Source organism: Cricetulus griseus (genome assembly GCF_003668045.3).
Source record: "Cricetulus griseus strain 17A/GY chromosome 1 unlocalized genomic scaffold, alternate assembly CriGri-PICRH-1.0 chr1_0, whole genome shotgun sequence".
NCBI lineage: Eukaryota > Metazoa > Chordata > Mammalia > Rodentia > Cricetidae > Cricetulus > Cricetulus griseus.
In genome coordinates this window covers 275,309,905-275,330,585 of record NW_023276806.1, presented here as the reverse complement: position 1 = coordinate 275,330,585, position 20,681 = coordinate 275,309,905, and the positions used below count along the sequence as shown (strand labels likewise).

The 20,681-nt window shown below is 51.5% G+C and overlaps 1 protein-coding gene across 1 annotated transcript in view; it reads right to left on the bottom strand.

Moving 5' to 3' along the window:
* Col13a1 (collagen type XIII alpha 1 chain) overlaps nt 1–20,681 on the bottom strand; it is a 187,324-nt gene that overhangs the window by 60,338 nt on the left and 106,305 nt on the right. Inside the window, exons 23-39 of the mRNA XM_035451476.1 lie at nt 20,443–20,538; nt 19,836–19,889; nt 19,098–19,142; nt 18,705–18,773; nt 16,533–16,556; nt 15,299–15,361; nt 14,459–14,503; nt 14,036–14,179; nt 13,367–13,465; nt 11,901–11,945; nt 9,366–9,407; nt 8,561–8,587; nt 8,112–8,192; nt 4,651–4,686; nt 2,369–2,422; nt 1,331–1,384; nt 414–449 (exon numbers count right to left, since the gene is read on the bottom strand). Coding sequence (XP_035307367.1) covers nt 414–449; nt 1,331–1,384; nt 2,369–2,422; nt 4,651–4,686; nt 8,112–8,192; nt 8,561–8,587; nt 9,366–9,407; nt 11,901–11,945; nt 13,367–13,465; nt 14,036–14,179; nt 14,459–14,503; nt 15,299–15,361; nt 16,533–16,556; nt 18,705–18,773; nt 19,098–19,142; nt 19,836–19,889; nt 20,443–20,538 — 1,014 coding nt within the window. The remainder of the gene's footprint in view (nt 1–413; nt 450–1,330; nt 1,385–2,368; nt 2,423–4,650; nt 4,687–8,111; nt 8,193–8,560; nt 8,588–9,365; nt 9,408–11,900; nt 11,946–13,366; nt 13,466–14,035; nt 14,180–14,458; nt 14,504–15,298; nt 15,362–16,532; nt 16,557–18,704; nt 18,774–19,097; nt 19,143–19,835; nt 19,890–20,442; nt 20,539–20,681) is intronic.

The following is a 20,681-nucleotide window of genomic DNA, read 5'->3' as shown; positions in this document are numbered from 1 at the left end:
TACTTTCTTGGTCACCAGTGGACTGGAATGCTTGGCAAATCTAAGTTTCAGGAGGCAAAGATGAGGTGATGATGAGTCTAAAAATATCACTAAAGGGCTGGTTATCAGGGCCACATAAAGAAGGTTGGACTGGAGGCTCCTGTTACTGGATGGCCTTGCTAAGCTGAAGGTTGCTGTGGGACTCCTTTAGCCTTCTCTGGAAATGAGGAGAAATATTGGCTTCAACCGCAGTACTAGGCCCCCAGGCTTCCTGCACGAATGGCATGGAGCCCCTCACTAGAAAGCCTTTCAATTTAGGATGATTTATCAAGGAAGACTATTTGTCCTGCTAGGTCAGGAGTCTCCAATTGATCATTCCATCCCATGATGAAGACATTAGTAACCAGATCCCGAGTGCGAGGGCTCAGACTTACCCGGTTTCCTTTGTCCCCGGGTGGTCCATGTAAACCCTGCATTAAATCAAAGAAATGAAGACATGTTAATGAGAAAACATGAAACAGCCATAAGGTCCTTCCTTGAGGCTCGGCAAACGTCACAGATGCCCAGTGCAGTGGAGATGGGCTTCATGAACCCCACTTTACAGAAGAGGTACAGAGAAGCAAATGCATCAAGGAACTTGACCTCGAGGCACATGGATTTATGAGCAAATCTATGGACAAGGTTCTTGGTTTTCTTGCCCTGTAGCCCATGTCCCCATTGGTGGTTGTGTTCTTTATGGCATGGAGGGGTGGGTTTTAATGCTGCAGTCAGGGGTGGGGATGAGGTACTCTGAGCTGAATGTTTCCATGGCTGTCCTGCCAGGCCCTTGCTCCACAGCTGCTGAGACCCCCTTTTCAAGTGCAGAACACCCCAGGGGAATGAGTGTTAAGCATCGACCGGCACAGACACGCTTGTTTAGTCAGTATCCACACGAACCTCGGGTGGACGGGGAAACAAAATCCAGGCTCTGTAAGACAGCCACTTGGCTTCTGTAACAAAGCTACAGGCAAATGCATTACAGATGGAAGCCAAGCTTAGTCCTCAAGGCTAGCACTCCCTTTCTGTGTTGTGGGGGATCTGGATCCTAGGCAGCAGAAGTGGTGGCACCTTGGGACCCTACTGCACAGCACAGGGGCTAAAGTGGAAGTTTCCAGACATGCTGTGACACATACGAGATGGTCCCTGTGATGAGCACCTGTCCTCTGCCATGCCCCACGGGACTTCTAGCTCATCCCCAGCTTCTCTTTCAACCCTGGATATGGGCTCCAGGCTCTGGGCTATGTGTTTTGATCTTGCTTCTAGTTGCAGCCAGAGGTGTACAGAGGGCAACCTCCCGTCCCTGGAGACTCACAGGAAGCCCTGCTGCTCCCATTGGTCCTGTCAGCCCTGGGTCTCCTTTGCTGCCCTGAAAGAGAGAAAGATGCCACGTGAGCCTTCCATGCTGTGGCGGTTCCCCTTCCATGACCGTTTTCTAATTCCCTATGGGAAAATCTCTTTGGAGCATTGCCAGAGTCTGGGGGAACTGAATTGTGTGGGACAGACCGTGCTATAAGAACCCTTCCGCTGTCTCTCGGGTACAGCCTGCTTCCTGGGAGAAGAGAAGACAGTGGACCAAGAGTGGAGCTTTGATTTTTTTCTCTGAAGCCCATATCATCATCCTGGAGTGGCTATCCTGGTTTCCCCAGGGGACCAATGATCTCAGAGAGGCTCATGGGCTATGTAGAAGCCACCCACTTCCCCACCACAAGCATCTCCTGAGAAGGCAAAGGGCGGAGGGAGAAGGTGTGGACAGAGAACTCCACAGATTCTCCATGGGGGTGGATAGGTATGGAGTCTGCCCACTAAGGATGACAGATCCGGGGTGTGTGGGGACCTGGATGGCTGAGAGGAGTAGAATCCTGCCCCCACTTTCGGCCTGAGCTGATTCCTGTCACTCCCATCCTCTTATGTACCCATTCTATGAGGGATGGGATGGTTGGACTTCAAATATTGTGTGATTCAGCAACGGCCACTCAACACTAACGGTGGGAACCCTACCCAATGCCCTGGCTTTCTGACTTAATGACATCATCTGGGGGCTTTCTAAATCCCACATGGCTTTCTGTCCCATACTATTTCTCTATGTGAGCATAACAGACCTGCATCCTTGAGAGACTGAAGTGTGACAGGTGCCAGGGTACCAGTGGGGAGAGAGCTTTTTCTGTCTCACCTGTCTCCTCACAGCCATACCATGCCCCCCCCCCCCGCCACTACAGGGATAACCATGAGTGATGGATGGGAGAATGGGTGAGGGTTGAGCCCCCAGGTGATGGGTCCCAGGCACAGGGGATGAGCAAGCCTGGTGTAACCCTCCTTCCTGGTTTCCCAAGCTCCCACCCTGAGCACTCACCCTCTCGCCTTTTGGTCCAGCTGGGCCTGGAACTCCGATTGGTCCTGGAGTACCCTGGGGAGGTGAAAGAAAGCAGAGGTAAAGGGCCAGTTGCTGGAGAGAGCCCTGAGAATCCCACCCAGGACCTGAAGATGTGCAAAGCCTGAGCCCTGGTTTTCAGGATTGGCAAAGCCAGGCTTGTTCATTTGATGGGGCCATTTGATGGGGCCAAGATCCATTTTGGATTTAAGGGCCTTGGTGGAGCGATCCTTCCCCCTCCTCAGAGCTGGATTCACGGAATGAAAACCTCTCACATCACAGCCAAGCTTGCCAAGGCTGAAAACAGTAGGACAGTTGCTTGGGTTGCCACCGACAAGCACTGGGGAGGGAGGTGACCCCATCCCAGGAGTGGGGGCCTAGGCCTGGCGCCCCCTTGCTGTCACAGCTCCACATGCAGCGGGAGGGTCTTCATGCCACAGAGACTGATGCAGAGACACACTCAGAGGCAGGCCAGGCGTGAGAGGGCCACCCAGCACCCCTCCCCCAACCCACTGCAGACCCCATAGAGCCCCAGGCCTGAGGAACAGGCAAACGGTCATGAGTTAGTGTTTGTTCTCCAGTGTCAGAACCACACTGGCCTTCAGGAAGTAGGGGCAGGTTCTCTTTTAACTCGGGGTCCCAGGGAGCTAGGGGCACTTCAGTAAGCTGTCTGCATGGAGACAGAGCTGGGCTTGCTATAGAATCAGCAAACATTTCAAGGAGACCAAGTTTCTATTTCATAGTCTCCTGTCTATTGGCCTCTCAGTATTTATGTGTCCTATTCAGACCAGACTGTGGGTCATGAGGCTGACCCTAGGAGGACGCTGTCTGGTACTCTGAGTGTAGTCAGGAGGGGGGGGGGCAGGAACATACGGGAGAAAGCAGATTAGCTGCACAGGAAACAACAGAGCCAGGAGAAGTTCTTGGTGTCCTCTGTGCCGTGAGGAGGAAGAGAGTAGAGCACGGATGGCAGTCGTGGCCCCCTCAGAGTAGGACTGGAGGCTGGCTCTCTGCCTCCGCATCCCACAGACTCCACAGTACTGAAAGGGCTCCACAGACTGGCCCCGGCTTCAGTTTCCCCTCCCTAAATCTAAAAGGTCAATTAGGGAGTCTGTTCTGAGGCCTCTTGGGATAAATGTGCAAATAAATGCTAGGTCTGACCCCCAACTATCGGCAAGACAGGACACTCCGTGGCTCTTTCATACAAGGAGACAGAATTGGCGTTTGGTAGGATGAGGCTCTGATGGGTCACCTGGGTATTCCCCTACCTCTGAAAGCTCCAGGCTCTGCCCCACAACCCTGCCTGTCTTCTACTTCAGGACCCACCTACTTTTCTTCTCTCCCACATGGCACTCCAGCCAGCTAACTATAGCCCTAACTATAGGGTGATGGATCTTCCAAGGCTAAGATGGACCTTAGATGACTATCTTGGCATAGCTGGCTGGCTACAAGTGGCTGGGCACACAGCCCTGGTATGGCTTCCAAACCGGGAAGTCTTATGCCCTGATCCCGGAACTAATGCTGGCAAAATCACAGGGTTTTCTGTGCAGGTAAAGCAGAGGGGTGTTTCCTGTGGCCCTCCAGGACGTATGTCTGCAGAAGGGACAGTGAGACCTCTTTTCTGGAACCAGGAGGGATGGAGTAATGGAGGGTCCAGGTCCCTCACTTGCTCTATTACAGACCCCTTGTGTTTGCAGGGTGGCTTGGGTACAACCCACAGTGGCAGGTGTGGGTAAAATGCACCCACAGGACACTGAACTGAGACTGGCCTTTGAATTACTACATGCTACTCCCATCCTGACCCTTCTATGCTCCCCAACAAACACTCCAGGTGGGGTGACTACATATGACTGGGAGGCCCTCACGGGCAGACAGGAGATGGACAGATTTCACAGTATGACAACAACACAGCGTGAAGGTCACACACAAGACACTTGTGTTTGCTGGAGATACATCTTGGCTCAAGCCCCAGGGTAGGGTTCCCAGGCTGGACTCAGCATCAGGGTCACTGTTGTTAAAGTGACTCCTTCGCATATCTGGGGTCTTTGAGTGCACAGTCACTGTGGCCAAAGGGTCTAAAAGGGCATCTCTGATGTGGGCACAGAAAAGGCTTTCTGGTGTCTATGACAGGACAAAGCATGATCAATGTCACTGCAGGGGTGGGGTGGGGTGGGGGAGCGAACAAGGCCACAGCAGGAAAGACAAGAGGGACCATAGGCCAGACAGATGGGGCGGGAGAAGGGTGATGGAGAAATGACACTCACCGGTGGCCCAGGCCTGCCGTCCAAACCTGAAGCTCCCTGGACGAAGGGCACAATTTGAACAGAAGGAAGGGATGGGAGGGAGTGGGAGAGAGAAAGAGACAATGGGGAGGGGAGAGGTGAGTAAGCGTGACTCTGGACAGACACAAATGCCATAAACACAACGGGGGTGGGGCGTGAGCTTGGGAGGACAGGGGGTGTGTTTACATGGACACTGACAAGAAACACGGAGACACTGAGGGCTTTGGATGGCTGCTGAGCTGGAGTGAACCCTGCGGACAGATGCTCTGATCCTCCACAGCTCTTGCCCCCCTCTCTCCCTTCACCCCACAGGAACCCCTCTTCCCAGGGTGCTCTGGTGCTCGGAGAAGGGGACACAAAAAGACATTCCTGGCCATTTTGAACCTCCTAATCTCTCTCTCTCTCTCTCTCTCTCTCTCTCTCTCTCTCTCTCTCTCTCTCTCTCTCTCTCTCTCTCTCTCTGTGTGTGTGTGTAGGTCATAGGACAACTTCTGGGAGTTGGATTTTTCTCCTTCCACCGTGTGGATTCCAGAAACTGAACTCATGTTTTTAGGCTCACAGCAAGTGATTTTACCCACTTAACCCTCTCGCTGGCCCCAGCACTGACTTTTAAACCTGAGTAGAAGCAGACTTAGTTCTGCTCCATCTGGGCAGGCAGAGGCAGCTGGAGAATGAGGATCCTGACAATGGCTGACATTTCTCTGGCACTTTACAGTCAGACACAGACTTGGTCCATTCCCATACTTTCAAACAAGGGTCTCTTTACAGACAGAGGCTTTGGAGGCAGCTGGCAGGATCATGGGTCTAAAGCTACAAATTTGTGGCAAATGGGCCGGAAGTTGAAACACTACTCAGCCTGCATGCCCTGTGGCCTCTTTACTCCCTGATGACCAGTGAACAATGACTTGGTGGGGAAGGGGTCTTTTTGCTAGTGCCAGGCTCTGAAGTGGTCTCTGGGGTTGGCAGGAGGGGGACAAATGGCCAGCAAGCACAGAGTTCTTGAAAACTGCTTTCCTGAGAAAGGGTCCTGGGTTGGATGAGGCTGCAAAGCTTTGTGCTTTGTGTCAAGACCGACTTTGGGCCCAAGTTAGAGCTGAGGTTCCTGACTCTGGCTGCACATGTAGTGTCTCTCCTGGGGTTCTGTTTACAACACAGATATCCAGGTTCCATGCTGGCCCGGTTGCGTAAATCTTCAAGAATGGGGGCCCTGGGTCAAGGCATGTTTAAACTCCACAGTGTCCTGGCACCACTGAGAGCTAAATAGCAGGGAAGCTAGCAGGATAGGCCTGGAGAGGCTGCTACCTGCTGCCACATGGCTGCTGCCACCCAGGTACAGTCTAGAAATAGCCTGGGGCATTCATGGATTTGCAGATGCTCTTGGGGGGTTTGGGTCAGAGAGCATGGTCCAGAGCACTCAGACCCTTGGTGAGACACTGGCATCACCCTTCTAGGGCCATAAATGCTATTGATCAGAATATGTATGGTGCAACTGCCTAGACAATGCCAGGCATCCAGCTGAAAGATTCAAAGGTATTAGGCTCTCCTCCCTCCAAAGCCAATGTCACCTGACCTAAGAGACCATTCTCCCTAAGAAGGGCCGTAAGATCTCCAGGGCATCACAATCCTTGCCACTCCCTACTGCCCCCCCCAAAAGTCCTTGTGAACTGCATTCTATGAACAAGCTTATTTCTTTTTTGTTTGGTTTTGTAGGTGTGAGCATGGAGACATGCACATAGGTGAGGGCATGCTCGGTGCATGTAAAGGTCAGAGGACAATCTCCAGTGTCATTCCTTAGGCACCTCCCTCCTTTTGTTTGAGACAGGGTTTCTCATTGGCCTGGAAGTTCTCTACAGAGCCTCGGCTAGCTGGCTATGAGCTTTCTGGGAGCTGTGGCCTTACCATTGCTGGAGATTACAGGCACACACAACCACTGCTCAGTTTCTTTTTCTTTTGGTTTTTTGAGACAGGGTTTCTCCGTGTAGCCCTGACAGTCCTAGAACTCACTCTGTAGACCAGGCTGGCCCCAAACTCAGAGATCCACCTGCCTCTGCCTCCTAAGTGCTGGGATTAAAGACTTGAGCCACACTGCTTAACTGGGGTTCTAGGGATCTGAATACAGGCCTCACACTTGCAAGGCAGGCACTTGACTGACTGAGTCATCGAATCAGGCCTCCTGTTGCATTTTTCAAGCTAAGGAAAGGATTTCTCTGTGCATATGCCCCTGCCAGAAACTGCTGGAGACAGACTCATCTGGCACCGTTGTTGTTTACGTCACGTGTTGGGTTGCTGGGTTATTGGCATGGGTATCCCTAACTGAAGCCTCTCATGTTCATTGGGGTTGTTGGAGCTATGAAGGTGAACAACAGGTGATCTGTGGTTGACGGGGTCAGGAAGGTGCTCCCGTGTGTACTAAAGTCATTCCAGACACGGCTTCTGATCGGGCAAGCATCTGCTAAAGCCATCACTTTCCTGTAGTCTGTCAAATGAATCAGCTCTTTAGTTCTTCCAATGCTCGCTGCACCAGCTAGAGGGAAACAGTCCCTTTGGCCTCTGTTGTGTGTTTGCTATGACAGCTTTGGTTTCCCATGGTTCCTCTGCTGTTTACAGCTGCCTGGGGTGAGGGACTGGCTTGTAGCTGGAGACAGAGGAAGTCCCCCTGTAGCTTCAATGGATGAGCAGCCTTTGGCTCGGTCTAGCCACCAGCTTCATCTGTGACCTCAAGTGACCATCAGTACAATGACAAGATGGTTTGCTCAAGTCTCTTTTAGCTCTTGAAAAGCAGATTCAGAGAGTGGCGCATGAAGAGCCACCACACCACTGGGAGGGTGGGACAGAGACTAATGCAGTCTGATCTATACCTCTAGACAAACAGAATCCTAGAGGCTGTCCTCAGAGGCTGAGGAGGGAGTACTCCAGCTCTGGAAGGCTGAGAGTACAGGCTTTGGGAGCAGCCTGCTGGGACCACAGAGATGACTTCATACATGCCTGTGTGCTGTGACTAGTATATAAAAGAAGTGAGCTGGGGTCTCCCTTGGGGTCATTTGGGGAAGATGGGAGGAGGAAGAATAGCCATTGCCATAGTGCCCCAAGTCTTCCATGCTTATCCCCTCAGGACACACCTTTATGGCTTCAAGTCAGGCCCCAGCAGGCCCTGAGGCTGAGTTCAGGCCTTTCTGGTTCTCCCATCAGGTTGTTCCTCAGGTGTGAACCCTATCTCAGTTAGCTTCACATTGTTCCAGTATTAAGTCTAGGCCTGGGAAAGATGCTAAGGGCCTGCATTCCTTCCCCACTATGAAAAGGTAGAGCCCAGCACACTGGGACACTCAGAACTTAGATGCAGAGGCAGAGCAGTGTCCTCCCTGGTCCCTGCCCAGCAGTGAAGCCTGGGGGAGGGCTACCAAGGGCAGCTCTTCCCAGAAGACTTACGGATCACAGGTACTTACAGGCAATCCCAGAGGTCCCCGGTCTCCTTTTTCTCCCTGGGAACCCTTCTCTCCTTTGGAGCCATCTAGGCCTGCTTCTCCCTGCGGGAAAAGGAGATGGAAGGAAATAATGAAGGTGTCTGCTGGAGACAGCCCAGCCTTGTGCCCTGGGGTCCTGGAGGCTAGGAGTGGCAGTCTCGCCATACTTTAGGTTGAGGGAAGGGTCTGGAGAGAGAAGGGCAAGAGTTTGGTCATTTGTAAACAAGTCACTCCATGGAGCTCAAGAGGTGGATGAGGAAATTCACATCCCAAAGCAGGCCAGGTGTCATGTCAGAGGGACTATATATAGGGCTCCATTCTGCCCTGATGGCCTGGCTGTGCCTATTGGGCGATGCCATTTAGGAAGGTGGATCAGCTAGGACTCAGAAGCACGTCCCGCCCACAGCATCTGTTACATGACCTTTTCTTACCTTTGGTCCAGGAACACCTTGGAGGCCCTGCATTTGGGATCAGAACAAGAGGCATTAGAACTGCACATGTAGGTGACCACAGAAGGGCGAGGGTTGGAGGTGTATGGTCTCAGGTCCCAGATCTTGAGAGGCAGAAGGGAACGTGAAGACAGTTTAAACATGGGCCTTCCTGGGGTGGAGTCAGAACAATCTGCCCAGCCAGGGGCTGACACAAAATCTCTCTGTGACCTCCCACAGCTGACTCGGAGTCTCATGAAGTTCAGAGGGGGCAGCAGTGAAAACGGAGTGAATTGAAGTAAGCAGAACACTTAGTATGTGGGACAGAGGAACTTCCATTAAATGGTGGCGACTATCGGTATTGTTGCTGATACAATGGATGATCCAGAATGTAGGAGTCATCATGGAACATGAAGAGGCACAGACCAACACCTGCTCATTTGAGGTGCTTGGGGACCCTCTGTTTGCATCCAACTGGACTGGTTTTAATGGGTCACTTCCCCCCCAAAAAATCATCCTCTTGCTAAGGAAAGGGCAAGAGCAGACATCTAATAGAAAAGGGTTAAACAAATGCTGGGCAGAGCAATGACTGAGCAAGCCTGTGGCTTCCACACCAGTCAACCTGGGCTCCCTGGTGTGTGTCACTGGGAGAGCATGTTTAAGACAGGAGGGAGGAGGGATGAGGAGGATTTGTGGAAGTGAAAAGCTCTTGAGGTAGAGGACCCAAGGCTGAAGTTAAACCCAGTGACTGCCAAGGAAGGGGACACCGTAGGACCAACCACAATGCTACCAAGTCTTTGACACTTACCGGAGGTCCTGGAGGCCCCTCTGGCCCTGGTGGCCCGGGAACCTATAAACCAAAAGGGAAGCTCTGTTATGCTCTGTTATGGTCCTGGTCCAGCTAAGGTCACGGAGGATAGGAATGCCACTGAAGGTCAAGCCAATACACAGCCTTCCTAAAGGAGACTCAGGACAGGAATGCAGGGCAAACACAGTGTTGGCCCAAAAACACTTTCAGAAAACGTCTCCAGAACACCTACTCCTCCAGGTTGCCTTGAAACACAGGTTATCTAGCAGTAGATTTGTGCCATGTTGTTCATGGCAACCACTGCCCATGGGGGGAAGAAAAAGAGCCCTACCCTCTAAGTGGGGCATGATCTCCAGTCTGCCCAGACTCCACCCCTGCTATCTTCAACCCTGGCCTCTTGGCATTCATGTCTTGGCTTATGGGAGTAGAGACTGGTTATCTGAAGCCAATGGAGGCTGAGATATCTCTGAAGAATATTCTTCAAGACTAGCTCCACCCCAAGTTTGTAATGGGTGTGTCAGGGACAGTTGGCTGTATTTCTTTTGAGGGAAGATGCAGCAAGAGAGATTCAGGCTGGATAGGAAGATACCAATGTCCCTTGGACTGGGGTGTTTCTGCTCAAAGGCAATATCCTTGATGAGCAGACAGTCTTTGAAAAGTCTCCTGTGCTTGGCTTAACGGTTAGCTTTGTCAACTTGACTCAACCTAGAAGAGTCTCAGGGATTATTCACTTTGGGTTGACCTGTGGCCATGTCTGTGTTAAATCAGTAAGTTAATTGATGTGGGAAGAGCCAGCCCACTGTGGGCATCACCATTCCCTAGGCTGGGGAGATTCCTGAACTGCATGAGTGGAGAAATGAAGCTGAGTAAGTCAGCATGCATGCATGCATGCATTCATTTCTCTCTGTTCTTGACTATGAACTTGATGTGACCAACTGACTCAAGCTTCCACCACCCTGGCTTCCCTGCAATAATGGACTGTAGCTTGGAATTGTCAGCTAAACTAAACCCTTTCTTCCCCCAAGTTGCTTTTTTTTTTTCAGGGTATTTTATCACAGCAACAGAAATGTGGTGAGGCTGCAGCTTAGTGGTAGAGCATTTGGGTAGCATGTGTGAAGGCTCTACACACACACACACACACACACACACACACACACACACACACACACACACACACACACTATTCTTACTATAAATAAATAATGTATGGATCTGATTATAAGAGTGTTTGTAAAAACCCAAGCCCCACTGAGCATGGTGATGTACTCAGGAGGCAGATCTCTGAGTTTGAGGCCAGCCTGGCCTACAGAGTGAGTTCCAGGACAACCAGGGCTACACAGAGAAACCCTGCCTTGAAAAAAACAAATTAAACAAACAAAAACAAGTGTTTAAAAGTAACACAGACTTATTAAATATTTTATAAATGAGAAGGAAATGAAAGGAGAAAAAATAATACATTTCTGTCATATTAATTAAGAGAGTGCTAATATTTTGCCCTATTACCTTCCCTACTTTTTTGGATGTATCATTTATAACTGGATATATTTATTTATGTGCTTACAAGGATACATAAATATAATTTGGTTTTCTAGTCTTTTATAGTCGATGTGAAGCTAGATTTTCTATTTTTGGGTGCGTTCCCCCATGAGCCTCCTTCCTTAATGACACACTGGCCCTTGAGTAGGAGGGCAACTGTCCACCTGGACAGGGCCGAGAATGGCACTTGGCATGAGGAAGTCCCTCAACCATGGACAAAGCTAGCATTACCAGTGTATTAGCCTAAGGATCTCATCCTTCTTGTTAGGAACACTGTTTTCAATTTTCACTTAAAATACATCTTGAAGGGACATTTGTGTGTATAATGCTTTCCTAGAATTTAGAATGACTTTTTTAGGGTGCAATCCATTCTTAAATAAGGAACAGTGGTAGCATACTTGGGTCCGTTTCACTAAATTCAGATGGGGTTGGTGACATTAAAGGGTGATGGGTCAGGGAACCTCATGGGGGACCATGAAGCTTGGTGGTCTCTCTCTTTGCTCTCGGTTGGCTCCTGGACTGCCCAGGTCTTACTGTCAAACTCCATCCCATCACCAAGACATCTGCTGCTTCCCCTGGACAAATATGCACAGGGCTCTCCATCTTGCACAAAGCCCACCGGCTTCCAGACTGATTTCTTGTTCCTCACCCTTCCTCTCTCCTCTTGAAGAATCTCACTTCTCCTGAAAGCATTCCTCTGAAACTCTGTAACAAAGCCCTACACTGTCATTCAGAACTTTCCCAAATGGCTCAACCTCTGTGGCACAGCCAGGCCATTCTATTTATTTTCCTATACCTACTGGAGCCTCAGGGTGTTCTCTGAGTACTCCAGAAACTGGCCAATGTGTGACCAGGGCAGCCTTGGGGCTCAGCACCGACAGTTTCCCAGCTTCCAGCCTTCCCCAGTCAGAGATGCTAAGCAACTTGGAGAAAAACTGGTTATTTCTAGTGGGACCCTTGTCAGGTGATCACAGGGAAGGAAGGGCAGGTTCGACCTACCTCTGCTCCTGGGTCACCTTTCTCCCCAGCTTCTCCTTTCTCTCCCTGTGGGCACAAAAACATCCCAGTGTGAGAGCTGATAGCCAGGAGTCTGGCCACAGGCCCACCCTCACATCTGTGATAAGCTACAAGGACTAGGCTGCTCCTGGGGAAGCTGCATAGGTAGCCTGTCGACAGAACAGTGGACCAAGATGGCCCTGTGACAACCATCTCCAAGCTGAGACTCCAGTGGTGGGAGAAGGGCTAGTCCTGTGTATGGTTCCTGTGGCAGACAGGCTGCAGGGTGGAACCATGACTTGTTTTTCAGTCTTGGAAGACGGAATGTGGCACCATGATGCCTGTCGCTTCTGTGACTATTTTACATACCATCACATACATGTGTTTTACATAGGAAGCTTTAACATATGCAAAGACATATTATAGGTTTATACACACAGAGAGACACATGCGTGTACATGGCTCTGTCTTGCTAGTTCTAGATTCTAGAAAAACCCTCCAGATGACCTTCAAGAAATCAACTATTGTGAGATGAACTGTCCACCATGTGGCCGGGAATTGTAGGTGGCATGCAGGAGCTGGGGGACTCAGTCCTACTATGGCAAGGGACCAAATCTTGTCAACAGCTAGTGGCTTGGAAGAGGACTACAGGTTCCAGGCAAGAACACAGATGGCCACTGATTTGACTGCAGCCTTGGAGATCCTGGTTGGGGAAGCCAACAATGACAGGCCTTGGCTCTTGAGCCATAGAATATACAGAATGACAAAGGTGTGTCATTTTAAAAGCTGCTGTTTGTGATGGCTATGGAACACCAATAGAAAGTGAATATAGCTCAGATCCCATAGCCTTGGGGAAGGAGGACAAGGAAAAGACTACACCAAGCCCAGGAGCTTAGCTTCCATCTTGGAAGTGGATGAGCTGAGACACTATGAGTCATTTACCTACCTGCCTGGCCCTGCTGGGTAGACATTCATTTTCAGGGTCCACTGAGTCACTTTTGACCTCTGAGGTTCTTTTACTGTTTTTGTGTTGGTGTGTGGGTGTATGAGGCAGGATGTCAACCTTAAATGTCCCTCAGATGCCTGCCTGGTTTGCTTGCTCAAGATCTCTCTCTTTCTACTTTTTGGGGGACGTGGGGCTGACTGATTAAGCTAGGTTGACTGGTCTGCACACCCCAAGGACCTGCCTGTCTTTTTTTAGTTCTAAGATCGGAATTCCATGTCCGAGTAAAGCACCCTTGGGCTAAGAAGCACCCGAAGACAGAAGCCACCACGGTGTCTACCGAAGAAACTAGAATTCTGTTTGGACCAAATAAGGACTCCAGGGCAGCTGACAGGCCCAGGCGAATATAGCCTGGTGTGATGCCAGGCACGCTTAGGCTGTTGGCCCCAGTGAGGAGCCTCTCACTCCTGTGCCCTCATCTGCAGCTGCCTGTGGACACCCTTGACACCCGGTCCTCTCGCCTTACTGTGAATCCCGGGAGCCCGATGGGCCCAGGTAATCCTGTTGCTCCGGGCCTCCCTTCGTCACCTGGTTCTCCTTTCTCCCCAGTTGGGCCGTCTAGACCCTACAGATTGACAAAGATCTCCATCAGTGAAGCTCAGAATCATCGCGCAAATGGTGCCCATCTGTGGCATGCATACATGCGTGACTCCCTTCCTCCAAGGGTGGTGCCATTTCACAGATGGAACTACTAATGCCCAGGGAAAGCTCCTCAGCTAAGTCAGCAGCCTTGCTGGACTGGGCAGGGGGCCTTTCCCATTCATGCAAACTCCTCTGATGTAGGGCTTCCACATGCTTCTGGAGAAGTAGGCTTATAGCTCTGTCTGGGCCTTTTTCAATATTTCATGCGGGGGGGGGTGGATCCAGGAAAGGCATTGTTATTCCCATTTCAGAGCTAGGAAATTGAGGCTCTGCAAGACTCAGTGACTTTCCCAAGGATACAGATGAGGTTGGCACAAGAGTCAGGTCTCTTGAGTAGAGCCACTACAGGGTACCAGCCTTCATAAAGCGAGTTGCACGGCAGGCAGCATCAAGCAAATCTTGGTTCTTTGAACTCAGGAGCAGCTGGCAGCATGCAGAGCACATGTCAGGACGGAGGTGGTGCATGCAAGGTACCAGCTGCCCAGACACTCACCTGGGGGCCTGCTTGTCCTGTCTCCCCTTTCTCCCCAGGGCTCCCTGGGGGTCCAGGATCTCCCTTCATCCCTGGAGGCCCATCCTTTCCTGGGGGCCCTTGGGGGCCAGCGGGCCCCATATCTCCTGGTTTTCCTCGAGGTCCCTATAGAAATATTAATGGCACTTCTTAGGGATATTAGTGGATAAAGGAGGAGGGAGAGAGAGAGAGATCAGAGAAGGCTTGGTGGTCAAAGGTTGGGGCCACTGGCACTGACTAGATGGGAGCTGATAAAGAGATCCCCAGGCTGGCTCTGCTAGGGTACAGCTAGAACTCCTCTTTCTATCCCTCCTTACTTTTCTGGGCCTGCTCCTGAGCCCTCCTGTTCACACTGCCTGGGGGAGAACCACACACAGAATCCTTGCTGTAGGCAGTGTTGCTTACCTTGTCCCCATCGTGTCCTGGAGGGCCTGGCAGTCCAATCTCCCCCTGTAGCAGGGGCAACAGGAATGGTTGAGAGCAGATACACCAATACCCACCTTCTTGGTATCCTGCCCCTGCTCCCATAGCTTCCAGAAGGTACACCAAAGTACATTGGTGAGGGGAGCTGAGCATCCTGTGACCCATGTTTTAGCCACAGTGTCGCACAGCTGTCTCTGAGAGCCCTGAATATCCCACAGCTCCTGGTCACTTTAGCCCAACCCTCCTGGCCTCACTGCCTGCAAGGATCTCCTATCCACTTTACAGCAATCTCAGACCCTTCTTCATTTAGGCTGGGGGCGGGCTGTGGTAATGATGTAGGAAGAAACGGTGGGGAGAGGCAGCTAATTCTGCTGGATGGGTCTGGAGTGACTTCCTAGAGAAGGCTACTTGGAGGAGGACAGGCTCTCAGAGGCAGAGAGAAAACACATGATTTCTTCTAGAAAAGCAGGGGAAAGGGTGGGTGAAGGGACTGAGTGAGGGAGGGTAAGAGTGAGAAAGGGGTAGCCTGGATATGGTGGCTGTAACTAGGGGTATGTTCCAGATCCTACTGTATCTGAGGGGTCTCTGAAGCACAAAACCAGAGTATTACCAGGGAAGAATGGTAGAGCTTGAGGCTAGGACTGAGGGGACTGGTGGGGGTGGCCTAAGGTACCAAGAGGGATGACAGGTAAGTATGGTGGTTCTGAGAAGATTGGGGGTCACAAAACATGGGGGTGCTCAGAATGCACCATGCTTTCAGCATTTTACATGCTCTGCTCCCCACATCCCCAGCCCCCCCACCTTCCCAGTCCCCAGTCTTACCCTTTGACCTGGACTCCCTGGAGGTCCAGGTGGGCCTGTTTGTCCAGGAAGACCAGGAGGACCCTAGGAAGGAAAGGAAGAACTTTCTAGCAGGAGGGCTGTCACCAGAGGGCTGTATGTGCGGCTGGCTTACAAGATTAGTCACTTTCAAACATAACATTTACACACACACACACACACACACACACACAGGTTACAGCATGAATGAGAGGTTGGCGGACAACTTTGTGGAATTGGTTCTCTCTTTCTCTCTCTTTTATCCTGGATGAAATTTGGGTCGACAGGCATGTATAGTAAACCCCTTCACCTGCTAAGCCATCTCACTAACCCAACACTTGGCTTTCTACATAGGTTCTGGGGATGAAACCTGGGTCCTCATGTTCAAAAGTCCAGCAAGCATGTTCCTGACTGAGCTATCCCCTGCTACCTCTAATGGCCTTTTAAAATCATATATTTTAATGTTCCCAAATGAAATCCATTGGTTCTAGAACCTTGTGGTTTGTCCCTGGAAATACAGTATGTTTGTTTGTTTGTTTGAGCCAAGGTCTTATAGGTGGCTCCTGCTGGGCCAGAACTCAGAACTCACTACATAGACCAGGCTGGCCTTGAATTTGGGGTGACCCTTCTGCTTGTATATCATCCTGCTGTATACAGGGGATCCCTCCAACAGTTCCAGTGGGGCCCCTTCCCTTTCCACTGTGGAGGTTGAAGTTGGTGACAGTTGTCATAACTACAAATGTTTCCTTCAAGCCTGCCACTGGTTGGCACATGTGCAGAACCCAGAGTGGAATTTCCAGGGGTTTTCTGGGCACAGATACTGAGATTACATAGACAGCTGTTACTCATTTTTTTCAGAGAGAGAGAGGGAGAAAGAGAGAGAGGGAAGGAGGGAGGGAGGGAGACGGAGAGGAAGGAAAGAAGGAAGGAAGGAAGGAAGGAAGGAAGGAAGGAAGGAAGGAAGGACAGAGAGAGAAACTGTGTCCCTGGAGATGCTGTAAATATAGTCCAGAGTTCACACTGTGCTTGTGTGAACCACTGGGGAGATGAGGAGGTGTCACCACTAACAGCCCTGATACAGGCACACACAGCTCCTGCCCCTGTCCAGGATTGGTGCACCCTCTGCTTGGCATGGCCCAGAAGCTCAGCAAATGCCTTCTGGAGGTCAGAACTCTAGACTGTACTCTCTGTGCCCAGCCCAAGGCCTGAGGGAAAACCAGGGAGGAGTGCAACTTACCATCAAGGCCAGTGTCCTGATCTCCTGAAAAACAACACAGTACAATTAGCCAGACCTCCTCGGCAGTCATGTCCCTCTGAAGGGCCAGGGTGGAGGAAGACCTCACAGATGGGCTCTTGTGACTGTGCCACCCCCACACTTCCCAAAGGTTTGTCATCTGGATGGGGAACATCTAGATGGGGCCTCTTAAAAGCCCAATGCTGTCCTAGGTGGACTAGACCTGCTTCCTGTGGGTGTGATCTCTTAACTGAAGACAAGAAGGACACGGTACCCCTTTTCTTCCTAATCCCAGCAGGGGTTTCCCCTGTTCTTTCTTTTTCTTCAGAGCAGAGGTTGGCAAAGCGTTTCCTTAAAGCTCAGCAGGCAGAGGACCCTGTGGTCCTAACAAAGACTCCCACAGCTCCACACACCTCCACACACCTGCACACAGCTGCACACACCTCCACACACCTCCACACACTTCCACACAGCTTCATACAGCTCCACACACCTCCACACACCTCTACACAGCTGCACACACCTCTACACACCTGCACACAGCTGCACACACCTCTACACACCTCCACACAGCTGCACACACCTCTACATACCTGCACACAGCTGCACACACCTCTACATACCTCCATACAGCTCCACACACCTCTACACACTTCCATACAGCTGCACACACCTCTACACACCTGCACACAGCTGCACACACCTCTACACACTTCCATACAGCTGCACACACCTCTACACTCCTCCATACAGCTGCACACACCTCTACACACTTTCACACAGTTGCACACACCTCTACACACCTCCATACAGCTGCACACACCTCTACACACTTTCACACAGCTGCACACACCTCCACACAGCTGCACACACCCTCACACAGCTGCACACACCTCCACACAGCTGCACACACCTCCACACAGCTTCACCACCTCCACATAGATTCACATACCTCTACACACTTCCACACAGCTGCACACCCCCCCACACAGCTGCACCCCCCACACACAGCTGCACACACCTCCACACAGCTTCATACACTTCCACACAGCTGCACACACCTCTACACACTTCCACACAGCTGCACACACCTCTACACACTTCCACACAGCTGCACACACCCCCACACAGCTGCACACACCCTCACACAGCTGCACATACCTCCACACAGCTTCACACACCTCCACACAGCTGCACACACCCCCACACAGCTGCACACACCCCCACACAGCTGCACACACCCCCACACAGCTGCACACACTCCCACACAGCTGCACACACCCTCACACAGCTGCACACACCTCCACACAGCTGCACACACCCCCACACAGCTTCACACACCCCCACACAGCTTCACACACCTCCACACAGCTGCACACACCCCCACACAGCTGCACACACCCCCACACAGCTTCACACACCTCTACACAGCTGTACACAGCTTCATACACTTCCACATACCTCTATACAGCTTCATACACCTAGGTAGTTTGAAGGAGCAATTCTCAATCTGGTGCAGTTATGCCCTCAAAGAGAACTCTGGAACTGCCTGGTCCTGATTAAGGATGGGGTGCTGCCAGTCTAGTAGGCTGAGATGTGCTAAAAACCTTTTAGCACATGGGGTGGCTCTTCCAGTCACCACCACATGATCTGGCCATGAACAACTGTGCCAAGACAGAGGCACTTACTTAAAAGATGGAATCTTCGTTCCCTATGGTGGGATGCTTTGCTCTGCCTTGATGCATGGAGAGGGGCTTGGTCCTGCCTCAACTTATTGTGCCAGGCTTTGCTGACTCCCCATAGAAGGCCTTACCCCTTTGGAGGGGTGGATGGGGGGTGGATTCAGGGGGAGGCAGGGTAGGGAGTGGGAAAAGAGGTAGGAGGGGGAACTGTGGTTGGTATGTAAGATAAGAAAATAAATAAAAAACAAAAACAAGCAAACAAAGATGGGAGCTCATGAACTTGAAACAGGATGAAACTGACAGAAAATTATTTGAGGGAGGCAGAGGCAGCTCCTACCAGTGAAGAGAGGCCTGGGAGTCATGTGCCCCCAGAGCACTGATGGGAGGCAGGGAACTCCCAATGACTGCTTAGCCAGAGCCAAGTATTAGCCATGAGCTAAGACCTCCAGTAGGACTTGGGAGATCTTCAACCTCCAGAGCAGAGTCCACTCACCTGAAGTGCCTCATTGATGTTTCCATTGTAATCCACCATCTCTCCCTTGCCGGGTTCACCCTTGGAGCCCTAAAAGATAGAGGAACTCTGTTACAGCCTGGGACAGGAGAGACCTGAGGGCCTGTAGCCTCTGGTGGTGGTCCCTGTACCTGCCTGGACACAGGGTGGCATGGAGAGCCCAGGACTGCTTGTCAGGGAGTTCAAGTTTTTTCAAAAGAAACAAGCAGTGTGTGCTTGAGCATTCAATACTAGACAGCCCCAGAAATGGCTAAGTATAATCACCTGGCTAAGCAGACCTCTCTCCTAGGGCTAGCACACAATTTCCTTCCCACCTCTCCAAGAGCTCAGGCTCAAGTCCCTTCATGCTACAACTCCAGTGACAGATGAACATACCTTGGGGCCAGCTGGTCCTGGTTCCCCAGCTGCTCCTGGAAGCCCCTGTTGCATGACAAATGAGAGAAATGGTTGATAAGGCTGAACGTGAGAACACTGATGTCCTCAGGTGAGCTACACTTCAGGAACCATAGAGAGGTCAAGTGGCTCATTCATCGTGGCTCAAGCCAACAGAACAAACTCCCTGTATGCTTCAGTGCAGACTCTGCACCCTTCCAGAAATATCCCTGACGCCTGCCCACACTTTCTTCCTCTGAGTTCCTCAGGGTCCTACTCCTTTTGCACTTAATGACATCCCTTCTTTTCTGTCCTGTGTTGTTAGTGACTCTCCTCTGTCCATTTGGCCACCTCTCCCCAGTTCCTAAACCAGTCACAACCTTGGCAGCAGGTATCTAGCGCTTTGCTTCTTCTGATTTCCATTCTACACTGGTTGCAGGGGCTCATTGCCTGGTCTTCAGAGATGGCCTCAATGAGCCCCTATGGTCCTTTTAGGATCCAGGGTTTGCACTCATTCCCCAGCTAAAGTGTCCCATTCTCCAGGCAGGCTTTTGCATGCCCACTGTCTCATCGAATGCTTCTCTGAGGTCCAGGTCAAAAGGTGGAATCAGGAGTCATAGCTGGGCTAGCCTGGGGTCAACAGTGGGTTCCAGACAGGCTAGGGATGGTTGGTTTCCTGAGCTGTGTTTGAACACCCTGAACTACCCTCATCCTGATGCTCCTGACTGTGGGGGACTCTACCTTGTCTCCTTGCTGTCCTGGGGGCCCAGCCTGGCCATCGACACCAGCTTCTCCCTGGGGAGAAAAGAGAGGAGGTGAGGGCACGCGGGGAGTCAGGTCAGCTGCTAGAGAGCCAGGAGTCTGTTGGAAAAGACACACTATACCAGGTCCTGCCTGCCTGGGCAACAGAAGGGGACATGAAGGCCCTAAGAATCAGGGTAAGAGGTCCACATGAGTCCAGGATGGGCTGCGTGGGGAGAGGTGTGAAGGCAGAGGCCACTCTTGCACTTCTTTTAGTAGCCTTGGGAAGTGGACCAAAGTTTGGGGATACAGCTTTCTAATTCCTCTTCCCTATATCAGAAGAGATGGTGGCCAGGCATCTCCAAGTCCCCGTCAACACCCAGGCTGTGAAAACCTCATGACCTATGACCCCAGGACCGAGAGCATGGGGTGATGGTGCTGCTGGGTCTGGCACAGCCGCAGCTCCTGCTGAATTAGGCTGGAGCTGTTTCTCTAGGATGCCGGGAAGGCAGCAACCACCATGCTCAGCACCTTCCCTCCAGCGCTGTCCATCTGCCCTGCTGTGGGTTTCCACATGTCTGTCTACATAGGGCCAGCAAAGACTCACCTTTGGCCCAGAGGGCCCAGGAGGCCCAGGGAGCCCTGGGGGGCCAGGCTCCCCCCTGCCTCCTCCAATGGCATTGCCTGCATCACCCTTTTCTCCCTGGGGATGGAAAGCAGAGTTACAACACTGGCTCTCCATGCTAGAGGAGGTGGCTGATTGACTCCTGTCCAAGGAAGAAGAGCAGCAGACTGGGAGTCCTGAGGCCAGGCTGACTACAGAAAGGCCACTGAGGGGTCAACCCT